Genomic DNA, 21,608 nt, shown 5'->3' with positions numbered 1-21,608 from the left:
CACAGAAATTTGAATCAAATTTAGTAAATTTTCAAGAAGACACTTTAAACTTTTCTAAGCCAATTTCCCCCCAAAATTCAAATCAAATTCCTAAAAATGTCAAAATACATTTTTCAAATTTCCGCAGAAATATCTAAAAATTTCTAAGCAAAAATGCCCCCAAAATTCAAATCAATCTAACAAAAATGTCTTACTGCAATTATTTTGTCCTATATTGCAAATTTGATATGAATTGTAATGAAGGAAATGAGGATTTTATGGATTTCTTATTCTAAAGAAGACTAAAATATACAAAAACAAGGAAAGTTGGAATTTTTGTCAATTATGCTAGAAAATATTGAATGTTTGCATCATGTGTAGAGCGAAACACCTCTGCCACAACAAACGTATTAAACTGGTATTTTAAAACACATTTCAGGTCGAAGAATATTGCACCCTCTGCGATTTGAAAATTGCAGTAGGTCACATTGTGATTTAATCTACATTTGGATTAATTGCCCAGCCCTAATTTTAATCCAAAAGTTCTGTATGTTTTTGTTTTACTGCTGCAGTGATTGACTTCTCCTACGACCATGACCTCTTCATGATTCTCTGACTTGTTCATGCATTATCCTCAAACTGTTCCACCCTATGCCAGCCTTGACACTCTTCCTCCTCTTTGTCCTGCAGGCGGCGCTGCACAGAGTAAAAATGGCGAACGCCGTGGCTTCCTACGACCAGCTGGCCCACCAGGTGGAGGCTCTCCGCAAGGAGAACTCTCACCTGAGGAGGGAGCTGGAGGACAACTCCAACCACCTGTCCAAACTGGAGAATGAGACCACCGGCATGAAGGTAAGACCCTCAGAAACGCTGAGGACAGCGCCACAACCAGCAACGCTGACCACGACACCAGCAACAAGACCTCTAAGACAAGAACAAGAAACAGGAAACAGGAAGCATGCATATAAAAACACTAAGTATAGAAAAGATTCTTGCAGACAGACGTCCTCTCTGAGCTAGAAGGGTTAATTTGATGAGTTTATGGATTAAATGAAACAAAATGTGAATTTCTTAGTTATGCATTGTACAATAATTTTTAAAACGGTGATATAAAACATCATATTTATAAAATATTCACAGTTTCCAGGCTTCATAGCTCCGTATTAAAGACATGCCTAATCTCTGTATCATTCAGAGACATGTGAGCGTGTCTTTTCTGTCTAATGGAAATGTAAAATCTGAAAAGAAACCTTTCGTGTGTAGAATTTGTCAGACAACGATCGATAACCCGGAGTTAAAGCTAAAGAGAGAAACTGTGAAATCAGGCTAAAGCCCAAAGCCTCCTGACATAAATCCCGTCAGCCTGGCTCACATAAACACACATGAGGCGTGTACACAAACATGTGACTACACACCCTCACTCACATGTCCAGATGCTGAGAGCAGCTGGATTATCAGACCCAGCTCGGCTGGATTTTCGGACACAGACAGATCAGAGGAGAGCTAACGCTAACTCTAACGCTGACAGGTTCACCTGCTGCAGGTGAGTCTGGAAGGACGATGAAGGATTAAATTTAACCTCATATTTATCTTTAAAGTCTGTCTGAGGCGTCTACATCAGGAGGAGGAGTCTTATCCGAACATGAAGGTTATTTTTAGTCTGGGATGAAATCATATTATCTCTGCTGCTCCTGGATTTGACCTCTTTCAACAGATTTATCGTCTTTTTGGAGTCTGTATCGACATTTTCTTACATTCTTTTTTGCTCAATGTTTATTTGGATCATCTATTCATGATGTGATGTTAAAACAGAAGGTATTTTACATAGTTTACTCGTCTTTCCTGCAATATTTAAACCTTAGTAAACCTGAAGTGTCAGAAGTAAGACTGTGTGTCCTCTCTGTGATGTAGTGCTTAGTCTAAAGTTTGAACCTTGAAGGTTGTTCTTTTGTCTTTGTTTTCCGCTCACTGCTCCTTTTGTTCCTGCAGGAGGTGCTGAAGCAGCTGCAGAGTAAGCTGGAGCAGGAGGCAGGAACTCTGGCCTCGTCCGGGCGGAGCGACGTGCTGCACCAACTCAAAGGTCAGAAAGCTGCACGCTGACGTTTACATCCCTGACTGGTCTTTGAGAGTTCATCCCAGCTGAGCAGAAACAACATACCACCCCAACTCACCTGGGAACAATCATCATCTAGACTGAAATGAATCTGTTCAATCAGCTAACCTGATTGGCTGCAGCTGCTCTGCTTCATTAAGACTCAATCCAATCAGAGAGCTAATTAATGTTGTTTAGCTCGTCTGGGCAGAAAATCAATGAAGTCAGAGTGAGATTAACAGCAGAAGAGTTTGTGGAAGAGCTCTGTTGGTTAGGCTCAGGGAAGAAAGGGAAAAAACAGAGGGAAGGAAGGAAGGAAGGAAGGATGGATGGAGGAAAGGGAGAAAGGAATTGATGTAAGAGAAATAGAAGCTGGCAGATGGCTGAATGGATTTTATTCAGGTGGATGGATGGATGGATGGACGGATGGATGGATGGATGTGGATGATGGATGGATGGATGGATGCATGGATGGATGGATGTGGATGATGGATGGATGGATGGATGGATGTGGATGATGGATGGATGGATGGATGGATGGATGTGGATGATGGATGGATGGATGGATGGATGGATGTGGATGATGGATGATGGATGGTTTGAGAGCTACTGAATAGATAAATGTATCGAGTTAGTGAACATTTCTAGTAATGGAAGAGTTAATGCCATAAAATTTATCAGATGTGTGTGACGTGTGATTATGTTGATTATTGATGACTGATCAGATGTGTGTGACATGTTTGATTATGTTGATTATTGGTGACTGATCTCTTAGTGTTTATTTGAACCGTTTGATCGTATCATTGATCTTTTATCCCCTCCCCCCCAGAGCTCCACATGGATCTCACCAATTACTACGAGCTCAAACACCAACCTCACAACCTGCGGCTCCTGACGGGCAGCCTGGGAGGAGCGGGACCAGCAGGGGTCGGAGGGGCGGAGCTCGATGATCGTCTGGCTCTACCTCCTCCCTCTTCATCCTCAGTGGCGGCGGTGTGCAGAGCGAGGAGTCCGCTCAGGGCTCCGTCCCGTCTGAGCGTGGTGTCTGGAGGGGAGGCTGCTGCCGTCATGCTACCACATCACTTCCTGGACGGAGCTCCACCCAAAACAGCTGTGATCAGCGGGGCAGATGGACGCCTGAGTGACCACCACCTGGAGGAGCTGTACAAGGAGAGGTGAGCTGAAGCTCTCAGGGTACTACAGTGTTGTTTAAAGTGTGATTCTGGTTCAGAGTCAAAGATGGACAAAAGTGTTTGGCCACACCTATTAATTATTGTATTCAGGTGTTCCAGTCAGACCCACAGGTGTATAAAATCCTCACCTATCCATGCAGTCTCAAACATCTGTGATCCTAAACGTGTCATTCTAAGAGCTCAGGGACTTCCAGCGTGGTTCTGTGATGCTGACACCTTTGCAATACGACGGTTGGGGATATTTCATCCCTGCTGGATATTCCACAGTCAGCTGTCAGTGATATTATTAGAAAGTGGAAGAGTTTAGGAACAACAGCAACTCCTCGTCTCTGCTGATTCCATATCTGAAGAGTTCTGAACTTCTTCTGGCATTAATGTAAACACTAAGACTGCAGCAGGAGCTTCATGAATGGGTTTCTATGGCAGAGCAGCTGCTTGCAAGCCTCACACCACCCAGTCCGATGCCAAGCATCAGGTGGAGTGGAGTAAAGCATACTGCCACTGGACTGTGGAGCAGTGGAAATGTGTTCTGTGGAGTGATGCCTTTCTGTTTTGCAGTCAGATCTGGGATCAGGAGGATGCTGGGAGAACATTACTTTCTGACTGTGAAGTTTGGTGAAGGAGGGATAATGGTCTGGGGCTGGTTTTCAGGGTCTGGGCTAGACCCCTTATCTCTAGTGAAGGCCAATCTTCATGCTTCAGCAGACCAAGACAGTCTGGACAATGCTATGCTTCCAACTGTGTGGCAACAGTTTGAGGAAGGCCCTTTTCTATCCCAGCATGACTTTGGCCCAGAGACCAAAGAAGGACTAGAAAGACACGGTTTGAAGAGTTCACACAGAGTCCTGACCAAAACCCTATCCAGCACCTTTGGGATGAACTGGAACAGAGATTGAGAGCCAGGTCTTCTGGTCCAACATCAGAGCCTGACCTCATAAATTCTTTGCAAGAGCCACAATCTAAGTGGTGAAAAGTGGTAAAAACAGCTTGTAGCAATAAAAATAAATGAAAGGTGGCAAAAATGGGTGAAAGGAGTGAAAATGGGGACAGAAAGTGGGAAAAATGGTCAGAAATTAGCAAAAAAACGGGTCAGAAGTTACAAAAAAATAAGCTACAGGTGGAAAAAAATGGTCCAAAAGTGGCAAAAACTTGGCAAAAAAATGAGTTAAAAGTGACTGAAATGGGCAAAAAGCAGTCAAGAGCTAAAATGGGCAAAAAATAAATAGAAAACAAGTGATATGCAATGGTAAAAGGTAGCTTATTAGGACAAAAAATGGTATAAAAAAGGCAAAAATGGGATAAAAGTGGCAAAAAGAAGTTGCAAGAATGGACAAAAAAATAGGAAACGAGGGGTGTTTAATGGCAAAAAATAGCTTAAATGGGTGGAAAATGGTGAAAATGGCAAAAAGTTTAGCCTTTTTTAAGGTTTTCTTGGGGAATAATATTTAAAATTAAGACATAAAGAGCCACATGTGGCTCCAGAGCCACACGTAGAGTATCATTGCCTGACAGAATGAATGGACACACATTCACACAAAAACACTCCAGAATCGTGTGGAAAGTATTATATTTTGCATAATTAAATCTACTCTGCTCTTGACTTTTGGCATCTGCATAATCACTGTGATCAATCTCACTTCGAGAACCAACTTAAGGATTTTTTTTATTCTAACATTTATGTAACTAAAGGGCATTAAATCAGCTTAATCCTGAAGAGCTGTAAAGGAAGAAAACAACTATTTTTTTCTTGACTTCAGGATTGTATTGTGTTATTCTGCAAGTTTCCGATCAAATTTCGCCCGAATGAACAAAGAAAGTGAAGAGGAAAGAAACTTATTTATGTATTTGTCATTTTTAAAGGGCTTACTGTTCATGTTTTAAAGCTCTTTAATAAGAACTAACTTGGACTCTGCTTGTGCTTTGATTTGCTCTGCTCGTTCTCCTGTTTACGTCTACCTTCCAGTAAACTGTTGCATGCACAGATTTGCCCTTTTGAGCACTTAGAGATCAGACCCAGAGCTCCTCTGTGGATTTATTTCCACGCTGGGTTTGTTGTCAGCCTTGCTCTGATTTGTGGTTTTGTTTTGGTGGTGTGAGACTGAGAGACGGGGGCCTGTGATGGGCTGCCTGCTGAACTGTTAGCTGTCATGCTAACTGTGATTTCTGCTGCGTTTGCGACCGTCTGCAGGAACCTCCTGCTGGGCGAGATCGACCGCGAGGAGAGGGAGCGCTGCTGGTACTTCAGCCAGCTGGAGGCGCTGTCACAGCGGCTGGCTCAGCTTCCTCGGATCGACACGGTGAGAAAACACACAAATACGCACATCAGACACAGATTAGCATGACTGCATCTGACTTACATGCTCCATATTCTTATGGGATGAGCAAATTCTGAATTTTACTGACACTCATTTTCAGGATTTAATGTCAAAGCTTACTTATTATCTGTATTAGTCAATTTTTTCACCCAAAAACCCTGTTAAGCCTGATGGAGAGACAAAATGTTCTTAAAAGATGCTGCTAAGGTTTTATTTTGGTACATACAGGAAGCACAAATGAGCCTGAAGCACCCAAATTCAGTCAGTGGTTTTTTTTTTCCAAATCTTTGACTTAAAAATCAGAGACAACACAGGATTAGCATCCCAAACAAACTCTTCAGTTACCACAGTAAAGCAGACTGTTTAGGTTAGCAGCAGTGCATCATGGGATGTAGCTGAAGCTATGTCACGTTTGAGTGCTGGCTGACATTCCCTAACCTCGTTGTGTTTGTGCGCTGCAGTTCTCCCTGCAGATGGATCTGATCCGACAGCAGCTGGAGTTTGAAGCTCAGCAGGTTCAGTCAGTGATGGAGGAACGCTTCGGCACCAGCGACGAGGTCGTTCAGAGGACGCAGGTGAGAGAGACGCTGCTGATTGGATGGAAATCTGCATCTTCAGCCACAGCTTTGTGTTTCATCAACGCTAATTAACTGTCCACAACGTGGATTAGAAACAGTAATGTTCTTTATGTACATGGTTTACCCAGACAGCTGGGTGCATGAGACGGAGCACATCTGGAGGTGTCTGATCTGTATCTGTGCTCTGTTTCAGATGCGTGTTGCTCGTCTGGAGCAGCTGGAGAAAGAGCTGCAGGAGGCCCGAGGGAGTCAGGAGAGCCAGCTACAGGTCAGACATATATACGTTAACACACTTACACACAAACAATACTGGGGCAGAAAAGCAGCAGCAGACAGTGAATCTCACTGAGGCTGAATCTGTTGGCAGATTTTATAAAAGCAGGTTCACCAACGATCCGACCCACTGCAGGAACATCACACTGGGAGATGAGTCTTTCAGCTGCAGGCAGACTATTTTTGATCTTAACATAGACTCGTATGGATTTATGAAACTACACTGAAACCAGTCTGTTTGTCCGTTCATCCATGTAACTTAAGGTGCTTTTTTAAAGATTTATCTTTTGGGGCTTTTTGCCTTTATTCCAAGAGGAAAGGACAGTGGATAGTGTTGGAATTAGAGAGAGAGAAAGCGAGATTAGCATGCAGGAGAGGAGCCACAGATCTGTTTGAACCTGCACTGGTTGCTTTTACTAGATTCCTTACATAGGGTTTGACCTAACAGTGTGCATATTTTAGGCATGATGAGAAAAGAGTTGCCAAAAGAACTCAGGGTTAGGTTTACAAACATGCCTCTATATTTCCCATTGCATGCTGGATAACTTTACCACCAGCTAATAGCTGTGCCAAAGCAAAATGTTGTCCCTCATAGCTCAAACATATTCAGCATCTTTTCATTTGTATTTCCTGCAGCTTCGGTGCATGTGCATGCTGGTATACTAAGCCACTCATAGTTATGCACAAATGCAAAAATTGCAGATAGTTGTACACAGTTTTTGAGTTTTGTGCAGATCACTTTGTGTTGCAGATAATTGCAACTTGAACATAATTGCAGATATTGGCACAATTGCAATCAAAACCTTCCCCTCATGGTTCACTGCAGCAGTCTTTCCCAGTCTAACTCCACCTGACACAGCGTGACCGAGCCCTCGTAGGCCCACACCCAGAACCCCGGGTACAGAGGCTCAGAGAAGGAGGAGGTAAAGGTATGTAGGTGAACCATGGCTTCCCTAGAGACACAGTAAAACGACAGGGCCCCTGCAGACCAGTCCAGGTAGACTCTGACTCTGCGTGTGAAGGGTTGAGGTGAGGACGACTTGAACCTCTTGTTGCCGTGACACGGCGTGTAGCTTCCCTCTGAACACTCCAGACTCCAGGAGCGCACGTTATGTCCCAGCAGGCAGCTCGCCGTGTCGCCATCTCTGCAGATGTTGTTGTAGGTGACGCCAATATCTGCCCCCCCGCTCCACTCCACCTCCCAGTAAACCGAGTCCAGCAGCCCCTCCCTGCACAGAACCTGAGGACAGTGCTCAAAACGGTCTGGGTGGTCAAAGGGTCGATGATCTGACCATACGCGAGTCGCCGTTCTGTTTCCATCGGTGAGATGAAGCTCTGAGTTAGCCGTGTTTGGATCCAGGGTCAGATAGCAGGCAACTGAAAGACAAAACAATTAAAAGAGAAGCTAATTCATATTTTTGTTAATCACTGCAGCTGGCAACAAGTCTTGCATAATTAAAAAAAGTCAGACAAAAACTGGACTTCCAAAATGCACAGTAACAAATTGTGTCAAATCAAACTTCTCAAAGTCAGACTATTACATTTTGATAATGCAATCAAAGATCCTTTTACTCTGACATGCATACACATCTGTTAAACCTGAAATGCAACAAGATGTTCTGCACATGCTCCACAGTTTTTGCGCCACCAGGAGACAACAGCATAAATATGGAGCGCAGAACTTCTCCGTTTCTTAGCACACCTTCACTTTTCAGTCTATGTAGTGTTATTATTTGTGTTTTTATTCCTAAAAAATCTGTCAAGTTCCTGTTAAGGAGTAACTGAGATGCAATCAACAGTACTAACAAGGGTGATCCTGTTTTAGGAAGCATCAAGCCCCTAAACCTTTGCATACCTCTGTAAAAGTTCAACTCTGTGCAGACGATACTGTGAAATTTCTTACAGACAAAGCAGGGCAAAATGAAAGAAAAAGTCCCTAAAGCTTACAGTTTTTCACTGACCAGGGGTCCTCTTCTTTGCCATCCCTACAAAAAAAAAAGAAAAAACCCAGTCATGGATCATTAACAGGCTTTATAACGTTGTTTGGATCAGATGTGTCGGATGCGTTCAGTGTAATTCTGTTTTGGTGTAACTCACCTCATGCCGTCTTTGTCTTGGTGTTTCTGATTAAAGACCCGTATCACTGATAACAGGGACAGAGGAGTCTCTGGTGGGGATTCTTCCTCTTTCTCCTCCTCTTGTTCTTTCTCATCTGTCTCTTCTTTCTTTTCTTCTTCAGCCTCTTTTTCTTCCTCTGTTTCTTTCCTGTGTATCATCTCATCATCTTGTAACACCACGGAGGAGTCTTCTTTCCCCACTTCACTCTCACATTTCAGCTGATCTGCAAAAGTGAATATCATAGACTTAGTGTAAATGGACAGCCGAAACGGTTGATGCACAGTCTAGGACAGTTGCTTGCTTTTTTATGAGATGGTACAAGTAAAGAGAGAAGGGAAGTATGAGGAAAGGAAGTGAAGTAGGCATGCACCAAACAGTGCAAGGACCAGGAGTCAAACTTGCAGCCGGTACATGGTGGATGGTAGCCTCGGTGTATGGACACCTGCTCTGACAACGGAGCCAAACTGACACCAAACGCCTCATCCAAGTCCACTCATAGGTGGGTATTTCTGAAAATGAAGGATTTCCTCCTCCAATTTCAAAAATTTCCCTGTCCAATCATGCTTTGTTCTCAGAAACATCCCTGGCCTCATGAAAATGTAAAACTGGACTGAACCAAAGCGGAGCACTTTGTGGAAACAGACCATACACTCGTCCAGGCTTCAGACCAGTGTTACTCAACCCTGCTCAACCAAAGAGCCGAACTGTTTATAAATACCTTTGCAAGAGCCACAATCTAAGTAATGAAAGGGTGGGTTAAAGTGGCAGTAAAGAAAAGTTAAAGTGGTGAAATGGTGACAAAAACTGTGAAATATGGCAAAAATGAGTAAATAAAATGGGACAGACTGGCTAAAATGAGAAAAAGTGGTATTCAATGGCAAAAGGAAGCTTAAATGTGCAAGAAGTAGCAAAAAAAGGCATAAAGGAGGAAAAAATTTGAAAATAGCAAAAAAGCAAGTTCATACAAATATTAACTAGAAAAGTACTCGAAGAGCGCAGAACTCCGCCATCAGCCCTATCTCCCAGTAGTGAAGAATCCTTTAAAAAATTCCTGGATCCGTCCTCATGTGCCCCCCACCATGGCATTCGTTGATTACTCGGAAACACGGTGAGGCAAAGCATTGGCTTCACTATGGGTGCCAACAGATGCACCCATGGTCTCACCAGAGGATTGAAAGTCATGGCAGAGGATGAATATTCCTCTATTCCTCCCAGCATTGTGAGTATTCTCGCTACAATTCTCTGTTACGCTCCAACTCGTCTCCTCGACCAGGCATGCGTCTTTCAAACTCTATAAACTCCAAAACTTTGAATAGAAACACACCGAAAAATGCTGCTGGGATTGAAGTTACTCATGTCCGCCATCTCCTGGTGTAAAGTGGTAACAGCGCAGACCTCCCCCATTAGCCCTATCTCCCAATAGTACAGAATCCCTTAAAAAAAATTCCTGGAACCAGATGGTGATCCAGATCACTCCCAAAATCTAATCAGTTATTACTTATGCCATTTCTGACATTTCCTGAAAATTTCATCAAGATCTGTCCATGACTTTTTGAGTTATGTTGCTAACAAACTAACTAACAAACAAACAAACCCACTCGATCACATAACCTCCTTGGCAGAGGTAAAAATTAATAACAAAAAAATGATAAATAGGTGGCAAAATTGGTAAAAAGTATGGCAAAAAATGAGTAAAAAGAGTTTTAAATGGACAAAAAGTGGCAAAATGCTCCAAAACTGGCAAAGGAAGGGCAAAAAATTGGTGAAAATTGGCAAAAATGGGAAGAAAAACTGGCAAAAATTGATTAAAAAATAAGTTACAGGTGGCAAAAATGGTGAAAAAAGTGTAAAATGTGGGGAAAATGAGTAACAAGAAGAAAATAAGAAAAAGTGGCATACAATGGAAAAAGGCAGCTTCAATGTGGAAGAAGCAGCAAAAAAAGGCAAAAAGGGGGAAAAATTGCATTAGCAATTAGCAGGACAAAAAGAAAAATTGGTGAAAAGGGGCAAAAGAGGTGGCAAACTTGGGCTTAAAAAGCTGTCAAAATAGATTAAAAGTGGCAAAAAAAGGGGGGGAAATTACAAATTAACCAAAAAATAAAGGTTGATAATTAAAGCTAACTGTACAAGAGTGGGAAACAAACTGACTAATGTTACTTGCAGTGTATAATTTCTGAGGTTAAAGATGAAGTTTTTTTAAGGTTTTCTGGGGGAATAATATTTCAAATAAAGACATAGCGTAAAATACCAAATAATCGCTGGGTCCCAATTAACCGCTGGGTGCGGCAGTACATTTTGACAAAGAAACACCTGTTCCAAATAAACGCAGGGTGTAATTTATTTAAAGCTCAGATATGTGACTGAGATGAGATCCATATAGAATCAACTCTCAACTCCCCCTCCATTCCTGTTTTTCTCTGTGTTTGACTCATGGTTTGACTGTTTGAGCTCCGTAGCTCTGCCCCTCTCTTTACATACCTCCTCGCGGATGAGAATGTCCGTTGAATTGAATACTGACGGTGGCAAAGCGCTAGTGGAGTGATTCTGCTCTGCTTTACCACTGAAATCAACGGCCAATCACAGGCAAGAAAACACTTCATCTCATCATGAACAAATTCTACACAGGACTGAACACCGCTGTAATTCCGCCATTGAATCAACGTCTCACTGAGCTGAGAAATAGAAGCTACAGCAGCCAATAGGAACGCTCCCTCTGACCTGAGCCTGATTGGCTGCGAGTACTAGCCTCCTCATTGGCCGGGGCCTCCCATCCCCTGGTTTTCTCAAGTGAGATAGCAGCACCATTCCCCGGTGCAGCGAGGGAAAAAAAAGAAAGTATGACATGAACTTTAAACTGTCGTCAACTTTGTGTTTGTTTAGTTCCTTACAGTATTTAAAGTGTTTAGAGAGCGTTGAGTTGACAGAAGAAAACAAGAGTATAACTATGGTACTGTAATCTTGTCTTCAAAATGTGAAGGTGATATTCATACTGGTGTAAAGAAATACTCTGATTATATTTACCATATTTTTCCAATTTTTGCTAAGCAAGATTTTTGTGAGAAAGGAATTGAACGCTTGTTCCGGCTATTATTTGGTATTTTACAGTAACAGAGCCACAAATCATCACAAAAGAGCCACATGCAGCTCCAGAGCCACGCGTTTATTATCACTGTTTTAGACAGAGGCTCCTCTGTAGGTTTTCCCTAAACTGTTATTTTTGTGTGAATTTTTCTCTACTTTCTGAAAGCAAACGTAGCTTAACAATTAAGACTGTTTATATTTTTGCACTTGCTATAGTTGTAAACAGCTCAAAACATGACCTTATGGCAGAGTTTACAGTACTTGCCCTCCAGCAGGTGTTTTTCAGTGACGTCGTCTGCAAAGAACCGGTTAACCTTGTAAAGCTGGTGGATTTGCCAGACTATCTCTGTAGTCAGGCAAATCCATCTTTGAAATCTAAACAGTCTGTGCCGAACCGAGCGCTGTTCGGACCAATCCGCACCATTCATGGAGAACGAGGTGGTAGCTGTGGGCGGAGTTTAGTTGTATACAAAGCCATTTAGACTGGCTAGTTAGGTGATTAGCTTGGATTTTAGCTTGAGCTTAGTGTCAGCTTTACTAGAGCTGGATCGGGTTTATGTATGAAATAAAGAATAAAAACAACCCTGAAAACTTTTCATGATGTTAAAGATGTTTTTGCTCTTCTTCCGCTTTGCTTCGGTTGAGTTTGTGAGAGTTACAGGGACAGGGTTAGTTGTGAGTATGCAGTGGCTGCTAGTGGAGTGATTAGCTCGGACTTAGCCACGGCAGCACTTTTGTCTTAACTGGACGATGTGTCTTTATAAAAACAAGGGCATAGAGCAGTGCTTTCTGTTCAGCTATTGCATAGTTTTGCCAGTAAATCTATCAGAAGTTTATAATGAAATATTAATCCATACATTTATGTTTGATTGTACTCACCTGTCTGTGTTGAAGGAGTCACCTGGTCACATTGTGGTGTTTGACAGAGATTCTCAGTTTTCTCCTCAGCCACCTCTTTGTCCTCTGGTTCATTTATCCTTCCATTATTGATTTTCTCATCATCGACTGTCTCTGACTTATTTACACTCAAGCCATTGTCTGTTTGTTCCTCCCTCAGCTCTGTACCTGTCTCTGGATCTCTCTGGCTCTCCTCTGCTCTTTGAGAAGTCTGTTGGTCTCCTTTAAGCAAACTTTTAATGGGTTCATCACCTCTGTAAGCCTTTGAGGCTTTTATTTTGGAGTCTTCCTTTGCGTCTCTGTCCTTTGACAGGCTGAACCTGAAGACGCTGGAGAGGTCATCTCTAAAGAGGCTCAGACGGTTGTTGGTCTTCTCTGCAGCCTGACTGCTTTTAGACTCTGCAGACTTGTCTCTGGGCATGAAGACACTCGTCACGTCTTCTTTAAACTGATTCAGGTCCCCTTTCAGCAGCTCCAGAGTGCTGCTGACTAGTCCATCTTCTGTCCGGTCCTCAGGCTCCGTCTTCGAGTCTCTGAACACTTTCAGCACCTCCTCTTTAAACTGGCTGAAGTCTTCTTTGATAAAACTCAGTGGGCTGACCGTCCTTCTCTCCCTCTGACTCGTCTTTAGCAGATCTTTGACCTCACGGTTTTTGTCCTTTTGGCCTTCTCGGTCATTCCCATCGGTCACATCGTCCTCTGTGAGGCGCATTACAGCCTCTCCCTGCTCTGTTTCCTGTGAAGGCTGTGCTTCCTCCAAGGTTTCACTCATTTTCTGTCTGTTTTTAATCCTTTCCTTTGTGAAAGATGTTTCAGAGTTTCATTTCCTGTCTTTAAAAAGTCTCCTGGATTTCCCATGCGTTCTCTGTGGATTTTTTACTGTTAGAGACTTCAAGGAACCCCTGTTATACCAGATAGAAGAAAAATTCAGTCAACATAGACACATAGAACATCTGAACAATTTCAGTTTTGGTGAGAGTTCTCCCTTTTGCTTGACCAGGATCAAAAAGAGAGGACCAAAAATATTACAACTACTTTCAGACGGTGTCAAGTTCATCTAAAATACCAAAACTAGAGCACTGGCGGTCTAGCCATTCTGTCTGCCTAATGAGTAAAGACCCCCACAAGCAGCTCAAGTTTGAGAGTGTATCGTCAACACATCTGTGTGGGTCAGGATTTAAATGGCATAAATAGGCCTGTTAGTGATTTTGAACAGCACTCCACCACCTTCCACATTATTATGCAAATGACATTTTACTCTTATTTTCGCAAATATTAATGCAAATGACGGAATATTTTTCAAGTCATCAGCCATTAGAGCATAATTCAAATGGTTTTGAACAAACTTCATAATTATAACTATTATTTAAAAAAAAAAATAAAAACCTCAAAATGCACTGTACCACATTATTATGCAAAACAGATTTTTAAAAGATTTTATTGGTTGTAAAAAACTGAAAATGGTCTGTATTATTTCTGTGGGATATTTATGCTAAAATTGCAAAAAAAAATTAGGCGAAAATTAATTTCTTCATTTGCCATTTTGATTCTGTCTGATCTAGTAACATATATACACATATTTACACTTCTGAACAAATTTCACAAGTACCCTCTTCATTACTGTACCTTGATCATTCAAATAGACCTTGTAGTTACAGAGATATACTCATTTAAAGATGGGCTGGAAATTTTGAGCAGTAGCCCAGTGGTTCTCAGACGGTGTGGCAAGGCATACTAGTGGGCCTTGAGGCAAGTCAAGGGGTGCCTTGGGGATCTGGCTGGGCCCTGGGAAAAAAAAAATAGTGAATGGGCCTCCCTAGTTGTGATTTATTGATGATATCAGTGTGTGTGTGTTGAATCAGTAGCATTGATGCTAGCACCCTGGCTAACAGTTACCTCATTAAGCAAAAAATTATTGAATTGAAATCAGTGTTGAAATAATTATTATTCATGCTACTTTTAAGCAAGTTAACCAATTTTTCTACCCATTTTGCCACTGTTTTTGTCAACTTAAACCAATTTTTGCAATTTTGCAAATTTTTAAAAATACTTTTGACCCATTTTTTGCAACTTTTTTTTAAACTTTTTGCCACATTTAACCCATTTTTTTCTACATTTTTGACCATTTTTGCCTGCTTTTCCAATAATTTGGACTTTTTTTTTGCCATTTTTTCATCACTTTTTACCACGTTTAAGCAAGTTTAACCCTTTTTGCTGTTTTTCTGCCACTTGTAACCTATTTTGCCACCCTCTTGCCAATTTTCACTCACTTTGCCTTCGTTTGGTATTTTTTGGCCTAATTTTGCCCATTTTTGAATCACTTTTAAACCATTTTAACCACATTTTTTACAACATTTAACCTTTTGCCCACTTGTAACCCATTTTTGACTCCTTTTTTTTTTGGCCTCTTATGCCAATTGTTAACCATTTTTGACTTTGTCTTGCCACTTTTTGCCCAATTTTGCCATGTTTTATCATCACTTTAACCAATTTTTGCCACCTTTCAGGCACCTTTTGCCCACTTTTGCCATCCTGGTTGGCTGGGCCCCAGAAACCTCTCCCCTTTTTCCCCCCTTATGGGCCACCTTGACTGTTATATTATTTAAAAAGTCTGTTTTGTATTGATATGAATATGGTGTGCCTTGAGATTTTGGCTTTAACCTTAGGTGTGCCTTGGGTGAAAAAGTCTGAAACCACTGCAGTAGCCTAATAAAAGAGGCTAAGGCTTAACAGGTTAATGATAAAAAGACTCGTATTTAAATACTTCTCAACCCACCTCTAAAGTAGCTTTTCATAAACTGCATTGCTCGTGTTTTCCATCTGAATAATCTGGATATTTCTAAAATCTGTTAATGACTGTCAGTCTGAAGTAGGCATTAATAAATCCCCACAGCGCTGCCATCAGAAGTAGAAAAGCAGATCCGTGATTTCTGTAATGTAGTGTCACCTTAAACACTGAATTCAAGAGCTGAAAGAAAATCCAGTAATTAACTTAAATGTGACTGAAGAAGAAGAACCTGGAGCTTTTAAATGTTTGCATAAGAAATTAAATATCTGTCACGTCTGCAACCTCGCCTCATGTTCAAGGCTGATAACCAGGTCAGAGGTCAATCACAGCATCTCAGTCTCATACTCACAGCTGATTCAGTCTCCATCTTTGATTTTTGGATTTCTCTGTTAAAATCAGACTAAACTAAAGATCCAGTAATAGTAGTGAGATGTTTTGACGCTGTAATCTCTGTCTCTCTCTCTCTCTCTGGTTGAAAGTGACTCGGCTGTCTTTCATTCTACTCAGCGTGTTTCTTGTTCGACCAGTTCGTCTTCATTTTTTACTTTGACTCGGCTCCTGATTGGCTGAGCTGTGCAGCTGTTTGGGTTGTTTCAGCTCTCTGTAAGTCTTCTGTATTGTTTCTCTGAGAGTCTGATTCTATCTGCTGGTATGAAGACTGGAGACACGCATGCTGGTCCACCATCAGCTGCAGTCTTTGTGTTCTGCTCAAGAGCAACTTGAAAGTTTAAAAACAGCAAAGAGAGGCGTTTGTCGAAGCTAGTTTTTGGCTAAGGATTCAGTTTGGTTTTTGTAACTCTAGGATGTGTTTGTGCATGAAAAAGAACACGACATAGTCAGATTCTGGTAAAAAGAAAGCAAAAGAAAACCTAAAGCAGCTGCTCAGTGTTCATTCAGAGTTGATGGATTTTCCAGATTCCATGTCTCTATTGGCAGATCCATCCTGTAAAACTTCAAGCTGAGACGTTCAGAGAATGAGCGGACCAATCAGCATCAGTGGAAGAGAAAGAGGTGGTGGCGACAGGTGTGGTTTAGTTGAAGCGACTGCAAATGTGTAAACAAAGTCAGCTGGTGAAGAGGTTAGTGTGGATGTAGCTTTAGCAGCAGGTCGATCAGAGAACATATTTTATAAAAATATCCCTCGGATCCTACTATGTCCATTCTGAGGACATTCATCATTTTTATCATCATTATTTTGAGTTGATAGTCATATTTTTATAGATTGAGGCATCAAATTTGGCCAAAGTTATTATTTTTCTTCATATTTAAAAAAAAAAAAAAGAAAAAAATTGTTGCCCACAGAACTCTACTGACGCTGAATAGCTCCTTCCATCCTTGTTTGTCCAAAATCTGGACAACAGACTTCCATTAAAAACACGTTTTTTTTTACTGTGTTTTGACTGTTTTGCTGGTAATAAGTATTTTTTCCAGTGAGATGGCCTCATGTTCAGACAATGCAGTGCAGTTCTAGAAGTGAGCTTTTCTCTCATGATATAGTGTACTACCTCTCTCTCCAGTGTCCAGCTCTCGTTCACCATCCTGTCTCCAGAAGTAAAGGCCTTAAAGGCCAAATGCACACCATAAAAAGGGAGGCTTCACTTGTTTATGCACCTATTTAATAAATGCATCTGAAAAAAAAACCTTAGGGTTGCTTTTGAGCCTGTTTGTGTCCACCAGATGATCCAATGTTTTATCTCCACCTTCTGATGGAAGCATATGCCTGTGAAGTTAACCCTAATCATCAGCTTCTCTTCCACTTTGTCTAATTTTCCAATAAGCTAAAACAGACAGTAAGTGTACCTACATAAGAAGGTAAAAGGGGCTAAAAATTCTGTAAAAATCACTGAAATATTGGAACTAAGATCAGTGTATGTTTGTGTCTCAGAAGCTGGTAACTTTCACTAAGTATTCATGACTTGTTTACCTCCTCTACATTTACACTACACGTGAATCTGTTTCACTCTCCTCACCGTTCAAACAAAACATGAAGACTCTGAAACGTTGGAGTCAGCCGGATGGGATTGTCTCGTGCTCATCGGTCGGGGAGGGGAAGGAGAAGGTCTGGCTTGTGAATTATTTACAATCTTGAACATCTCAGCTGCCCTCATTGATTATTTAACTAGCTGAACTTAATGTGACCTCTGACCCGGAAAAACAGATCAATCATGAAAAAAACATCCTCTCATGATTTCAAATCATTTCACCGAGGAGAAGAAATTCACTGCAGAAGAGAGAAAACATGCAGGAAACTGGACTAAACATTTGCAGGACTGTTCCCTGTAAATAATGTTCCAGATGTCAAAAATGATGAGAACAAATATTTGAAACAACATAGAATTATGCAGAAACCATCTGCCTTTCATTATGAGATGGTCGTAAATGAAATATCAATTTATCTACTGAACAGCATCAGTGCTGCCCCAGTAGGGCAGTTTAACTAAACAGCAAGCAAATAATGCATTATAAAAACTAAATTCATGGGTTTTGGACCTTTAACCTCTTAGATTTTAACTAATTTTTACTGGAGATAAAGCCAGCCATTTTTGGAGCCAACTGCCTGAAACCTGAAACTGTAGTCTGACCTTGGCATTAAAAATTTGACTCAAGTTTAATAAAATTCTGCTCTAAAGCTAGAACACTTGGTCCCAGTCTATGAAGAGTTAAGTTTGCTCTGCTTGCAGAGTAAAGTTTTAAGATTTATTATTATTCTAAAAAGTGTTTTTATTTCACTCTAAAGCAGTGAGCCTCAACGTGTAGCTGTGGAGCCACATGTGGCTCTTTTATGTCTTAATTTTAAATATTATTCCCCCAGAAAACCTTAGAAAGGTCATTTTTTTTGCCTCTTTTCACCTATTTTTTGCCACTTTTTGCCCATTTTTGCCATTTTTCACATTTTTTTTGCCACATTTCACACATTTAAGCTACCTTTTGCCATTAAAATACCACTTGCTTCATATTTTCGGCCCATTTTTGCCACTCTTGACTGCTTTTTGCCCATGTTAGTCACTTTCCACTCATTTTTTGCCACTTTTTTTTCTATTTTTGCCATCTGTTACTCTTTTTTTTTGTCACTTCTCACCTGTTTTTGCTAATTCTTGACCATTTTAGCCACCTTTCACAATTTTACCTTCGCCAAGGAGGTTATGTGATCGGCAGGGTTTGTTAGTTTGTTAGTTTGTTTATTAGCAATATACCTCAAAAAGTTATGGACGTATTTTGATTAAATTTTCAGGAAATGTCAGAAATGGCATAAGGAAGAACTGATTAGATTTTGGGAGTGATCCGGATCACCGTCTGGATACAGGATGCTTTAAAGGATTCTTTACTATTGGGAGATAGGGATAATGGCGAAGGTCTGTGCTCTCTGAGAGCTTTTCTAGTTATTGCTACTTCAAGCAGTCTTTTCCACTTTTCACCACTTAGATTGTGGCTCTTGCAAAGGTATTTTTCCACATCTCTTTAGTTGAGTGGGGTTGAGTAAAACTGCTCTAAATGATGATTATGTTCTCCATGAGGAACACGAGAAAAACAACTCTACAGCAACTGTAGTCAAACCAGTAATACAGAACAGCTTACTCTTTATAGAGCAGCTTTTCACTCAATAAAGTGTTCTATATCATTTTAGCACACTTTTTCTGTCCATATAGAAATGGTTCCCACTCATAGAACTATTTTTTCATTATACAAATTAGAAATGCTTTATTTAGCGTTATATTTATTTCAGATAAATAAATCTTTCTGCTGCCCGTAAAGGCAGGAACAACAAACAAGGGTTCTTTTTGCTATGTGCAAGTATTAGACGTAATGTTCTAATATAACAACCCTGATGAACGTCGAGGACCCAGGAGCAGAGCACGAGACAAGGTAGTGAGGTTAAAGGAGTTTTTTTTACAACAATAGTCCAAATGATGGTGAGTGTCCTCACGACTAAAAGTTTGTCAGACAAGGCAAAAAAAAAACTCACTGAAAAATCCCTGGATTGAAAGGTTTAAGAGGCGCCAGATTACCACACTGTAAGCTGTAGTATACTCTGGCATATGGGGGGTTCAACACAGCAGATTTAAAGGAGATCTTGATTGGCAAGGATTAGCTGCAGCTGTGACTGTGCAGTGCTCCTGCCCTCACCAGCAGCCCTGCAGTGAGAGGAAGACATCTCTCCAAAACAAGAACGATATAAACACAGAGATTCAGACACGAGGAGAACAACAACGCTCTGACATTGATTTAACAGTCAGCTGTTTAGCCTGACCTAGCCTGTAAATTAAACACTTTATGTGTGCATTAGAATATGAACTAAACCAACCCTTATTTCACAGCTCTTTTTGATACGAGAGTGTGTGATGGCAGCTGTATTAAAGTTGAAGACGTGGGTGTGTTAAAATGTGACTCCAACAGAATTTCACCTAGGTTTTAGCTTCAACTCTGGCAGCAGCTGGGAATAAATACACTCAAAAAAGGGTCAATTTGACTATTTTTGAGGGGAATATTTGTAACTCCCTAGATTTTCCAGTGTGTAAACTTAATTGAAAGGACCTAGAATAGAGCCAGGAGGAACACCGTGGCTTATTTTACTATTTCTGCATGTCTTTGTCTTCTTAATATTAGTTAACTGTAATTCTTTGGTTTCACAGGAGTATTTCACTTTTGACAAGCCTAAAGACCAATCATGAGTATTTATGAGATGGATAAAAAAAAGTAGAAATATTTTAGATGAGCTAATTCTACAGCATCTGTCTTCTGTTCTTTGCAGTTCCGGTTCAGATCCTGAAGAACTTGTCAGTCTTCTGATTAAACATGTAGCAGGCTTTCCTCCTCCTCCTCCTCCTCCTCCTCCTCCTCCTCCTCCTGGCTCTCTCCAGCTCGTTGCCATGCAGAGACACCAGCTCTTTTCCGCCGTCTCAGCTAAAGCCGTGATTGGTTGTTGCCAGGCTGCAGGGTTGGCACAGAGCGAGAGTGTCTGAGTTAAAGGGAGCGAGTCGTTTCGTCCTTTCTCTGCTGAGAATATCAACGAGGTGGCAGCGACACCGAGACGGCTCCAACAATGAGTGCAGGAATTCTCTCGGATTACAGAAACGCTCCGCCGCTCTGCTGCAGGTCGCTCCCTGCAGACGGTCGAGGTTTCAGGGTTTCAGCGTTTATCACAAACAATCAGAGTCTCTTTTTCCTGCAGCGTTACTGCAGACTGATTCTGTTTAAAGAATCTGAAGTGTGGAGATGTGAGAGACGCCATCCCGCTGTTAGAAAAACAGAAATAGAGGCCAACCAGAGGACTTTAGTGGGTGTTGGACCAGTGTCAGCATCCAGAATCAGACCAGATTATTAGCAATGCTTCATTTTTTTTATTTTATGCAGCTCTTACGTCAGCAAACATTCAGAGTCACACAAAACAAAAACAATTTCAATCAGTAAATTTGTCTAACATCAATATATTTGATTGTAAAACACCAGGAGAAAACCAAACAGAGCTGATACATTTATTTTTTTAAGATGCTGAGAGCTAAAACCATTTCTTGCTCTATTCTCGGATATTTTTATGAGTTAAAAAACCATTCAGACTTTATTTTTTCTTTTATTTAATCTTTTATGACTGGCTAAACAGATGATATTCAGCTCAACTTTGGCCTGGATAACCATCGAGGGGGTGGTTTGGTGTGAAGCTTCTCCCAGATGGTTATTCATCCAAATAATCCTCAGGTGTGTGGTGTCAACACCATTACTGCTCCCTAGTGCCAAGAATACCTGGATGCATCCGAGGATGTCCACTTCACACCGGAAGTTAGAAAATCGCCGCAATATCTCGTCTTCTAATACCAGAAGTCACTTGAACTGAAAGTCTTTGTCGTTGTTTCTCTGTGTCTCAGCCATGTTAATAGAGGCAAGTCCGCCAAGTAAGGAAATACAAGTAGATGAAAAATTTGCGAGTTTTCGGGTTAACAAGCACAGCGATAACGTTTAACATTTATTTTAATGAATCAATTTATGATCCAAATTCACGTATCACTGAGCACGGACATTATATACGGCAGGAGATTGGCTGGCCGGACTTTGGCATCGATCGTTTTGCATTAAGACAACAGTTTTTGCCTCCTTTATCCTGCTTTTTGCAAAATGCATTTTTTCCTTTTTGCAACTTTTTGCATTTTTTTTGAAATTACATGTCACTTTTTCCAGTTTTCCCCCAACTTTTTGATGTTTTTTTTACCAAATTTAGTCACATTTTCACTCATTTTCCCCCACCTTTCTAGTACTTTTTGCCAATTTTTGGTCATTTTTCACTCATTTTTTCCCCACCTT

General features: G+C 41.0%; 1 protein-coding gene across 1 annotated transcript in view; it reads left to right on the top strand.

Annotated features, from left to right (window-relative positions):
* Window positions 1-663: 663 nt before the first annotated feature.
* Window positions 664-21,608, top strand: part of apc2 (APC regulator of WNT signaling pathway 2) — a 38,555-nt gene continuing 17,610 nt past the window's right edge. The window contains exons 1-6 of the mRNA XM_041791620.1: window positions 664-831; window positions 1,969-2,059; window positions 2,901-3,246; window positions 5,453-5,561; window positions 6,041-6,154; window positions 6,351-6,425. Of these exons, the coding sequence (XP_041647554.1) occupies window positions 691-831; window positions 1,969-2,059; window positions 2,901-3,246; window positions 5,453-5,561; window positions 6,041-6,154; window positions 6,351-6,425 (876 nt within the window). The 5' untranslated portion in view covers window positions 664-690. The remainder of the gene's footprint in view (window positions 832-1,968; window positions 2,060-2,900; window positions 3,247-5,452; window positions 5,562-6,040; window positions 6,155-6,350; window positions 6,426-21,608) is intronic.

This window comes from Cheilinus undulatus, linkage group 7 (assembly GCF_018320785.1).
Source record: "Cheilinus undulatus linkage group 7, ASM1832078v1, whole genome shotgun sequence".
Taxonomy (NCBI): Eukaryota; Metazoa; Chordata; class Actinopteri; order Labriformes; family Labridae; genus Cheilinus; species Cheilinus undulatus.
The sequence above is the reverse complement of the archived record's forward strand: the minus strand, read 5'-3'. Positions and strand labels throughout refer to the sequence as shown.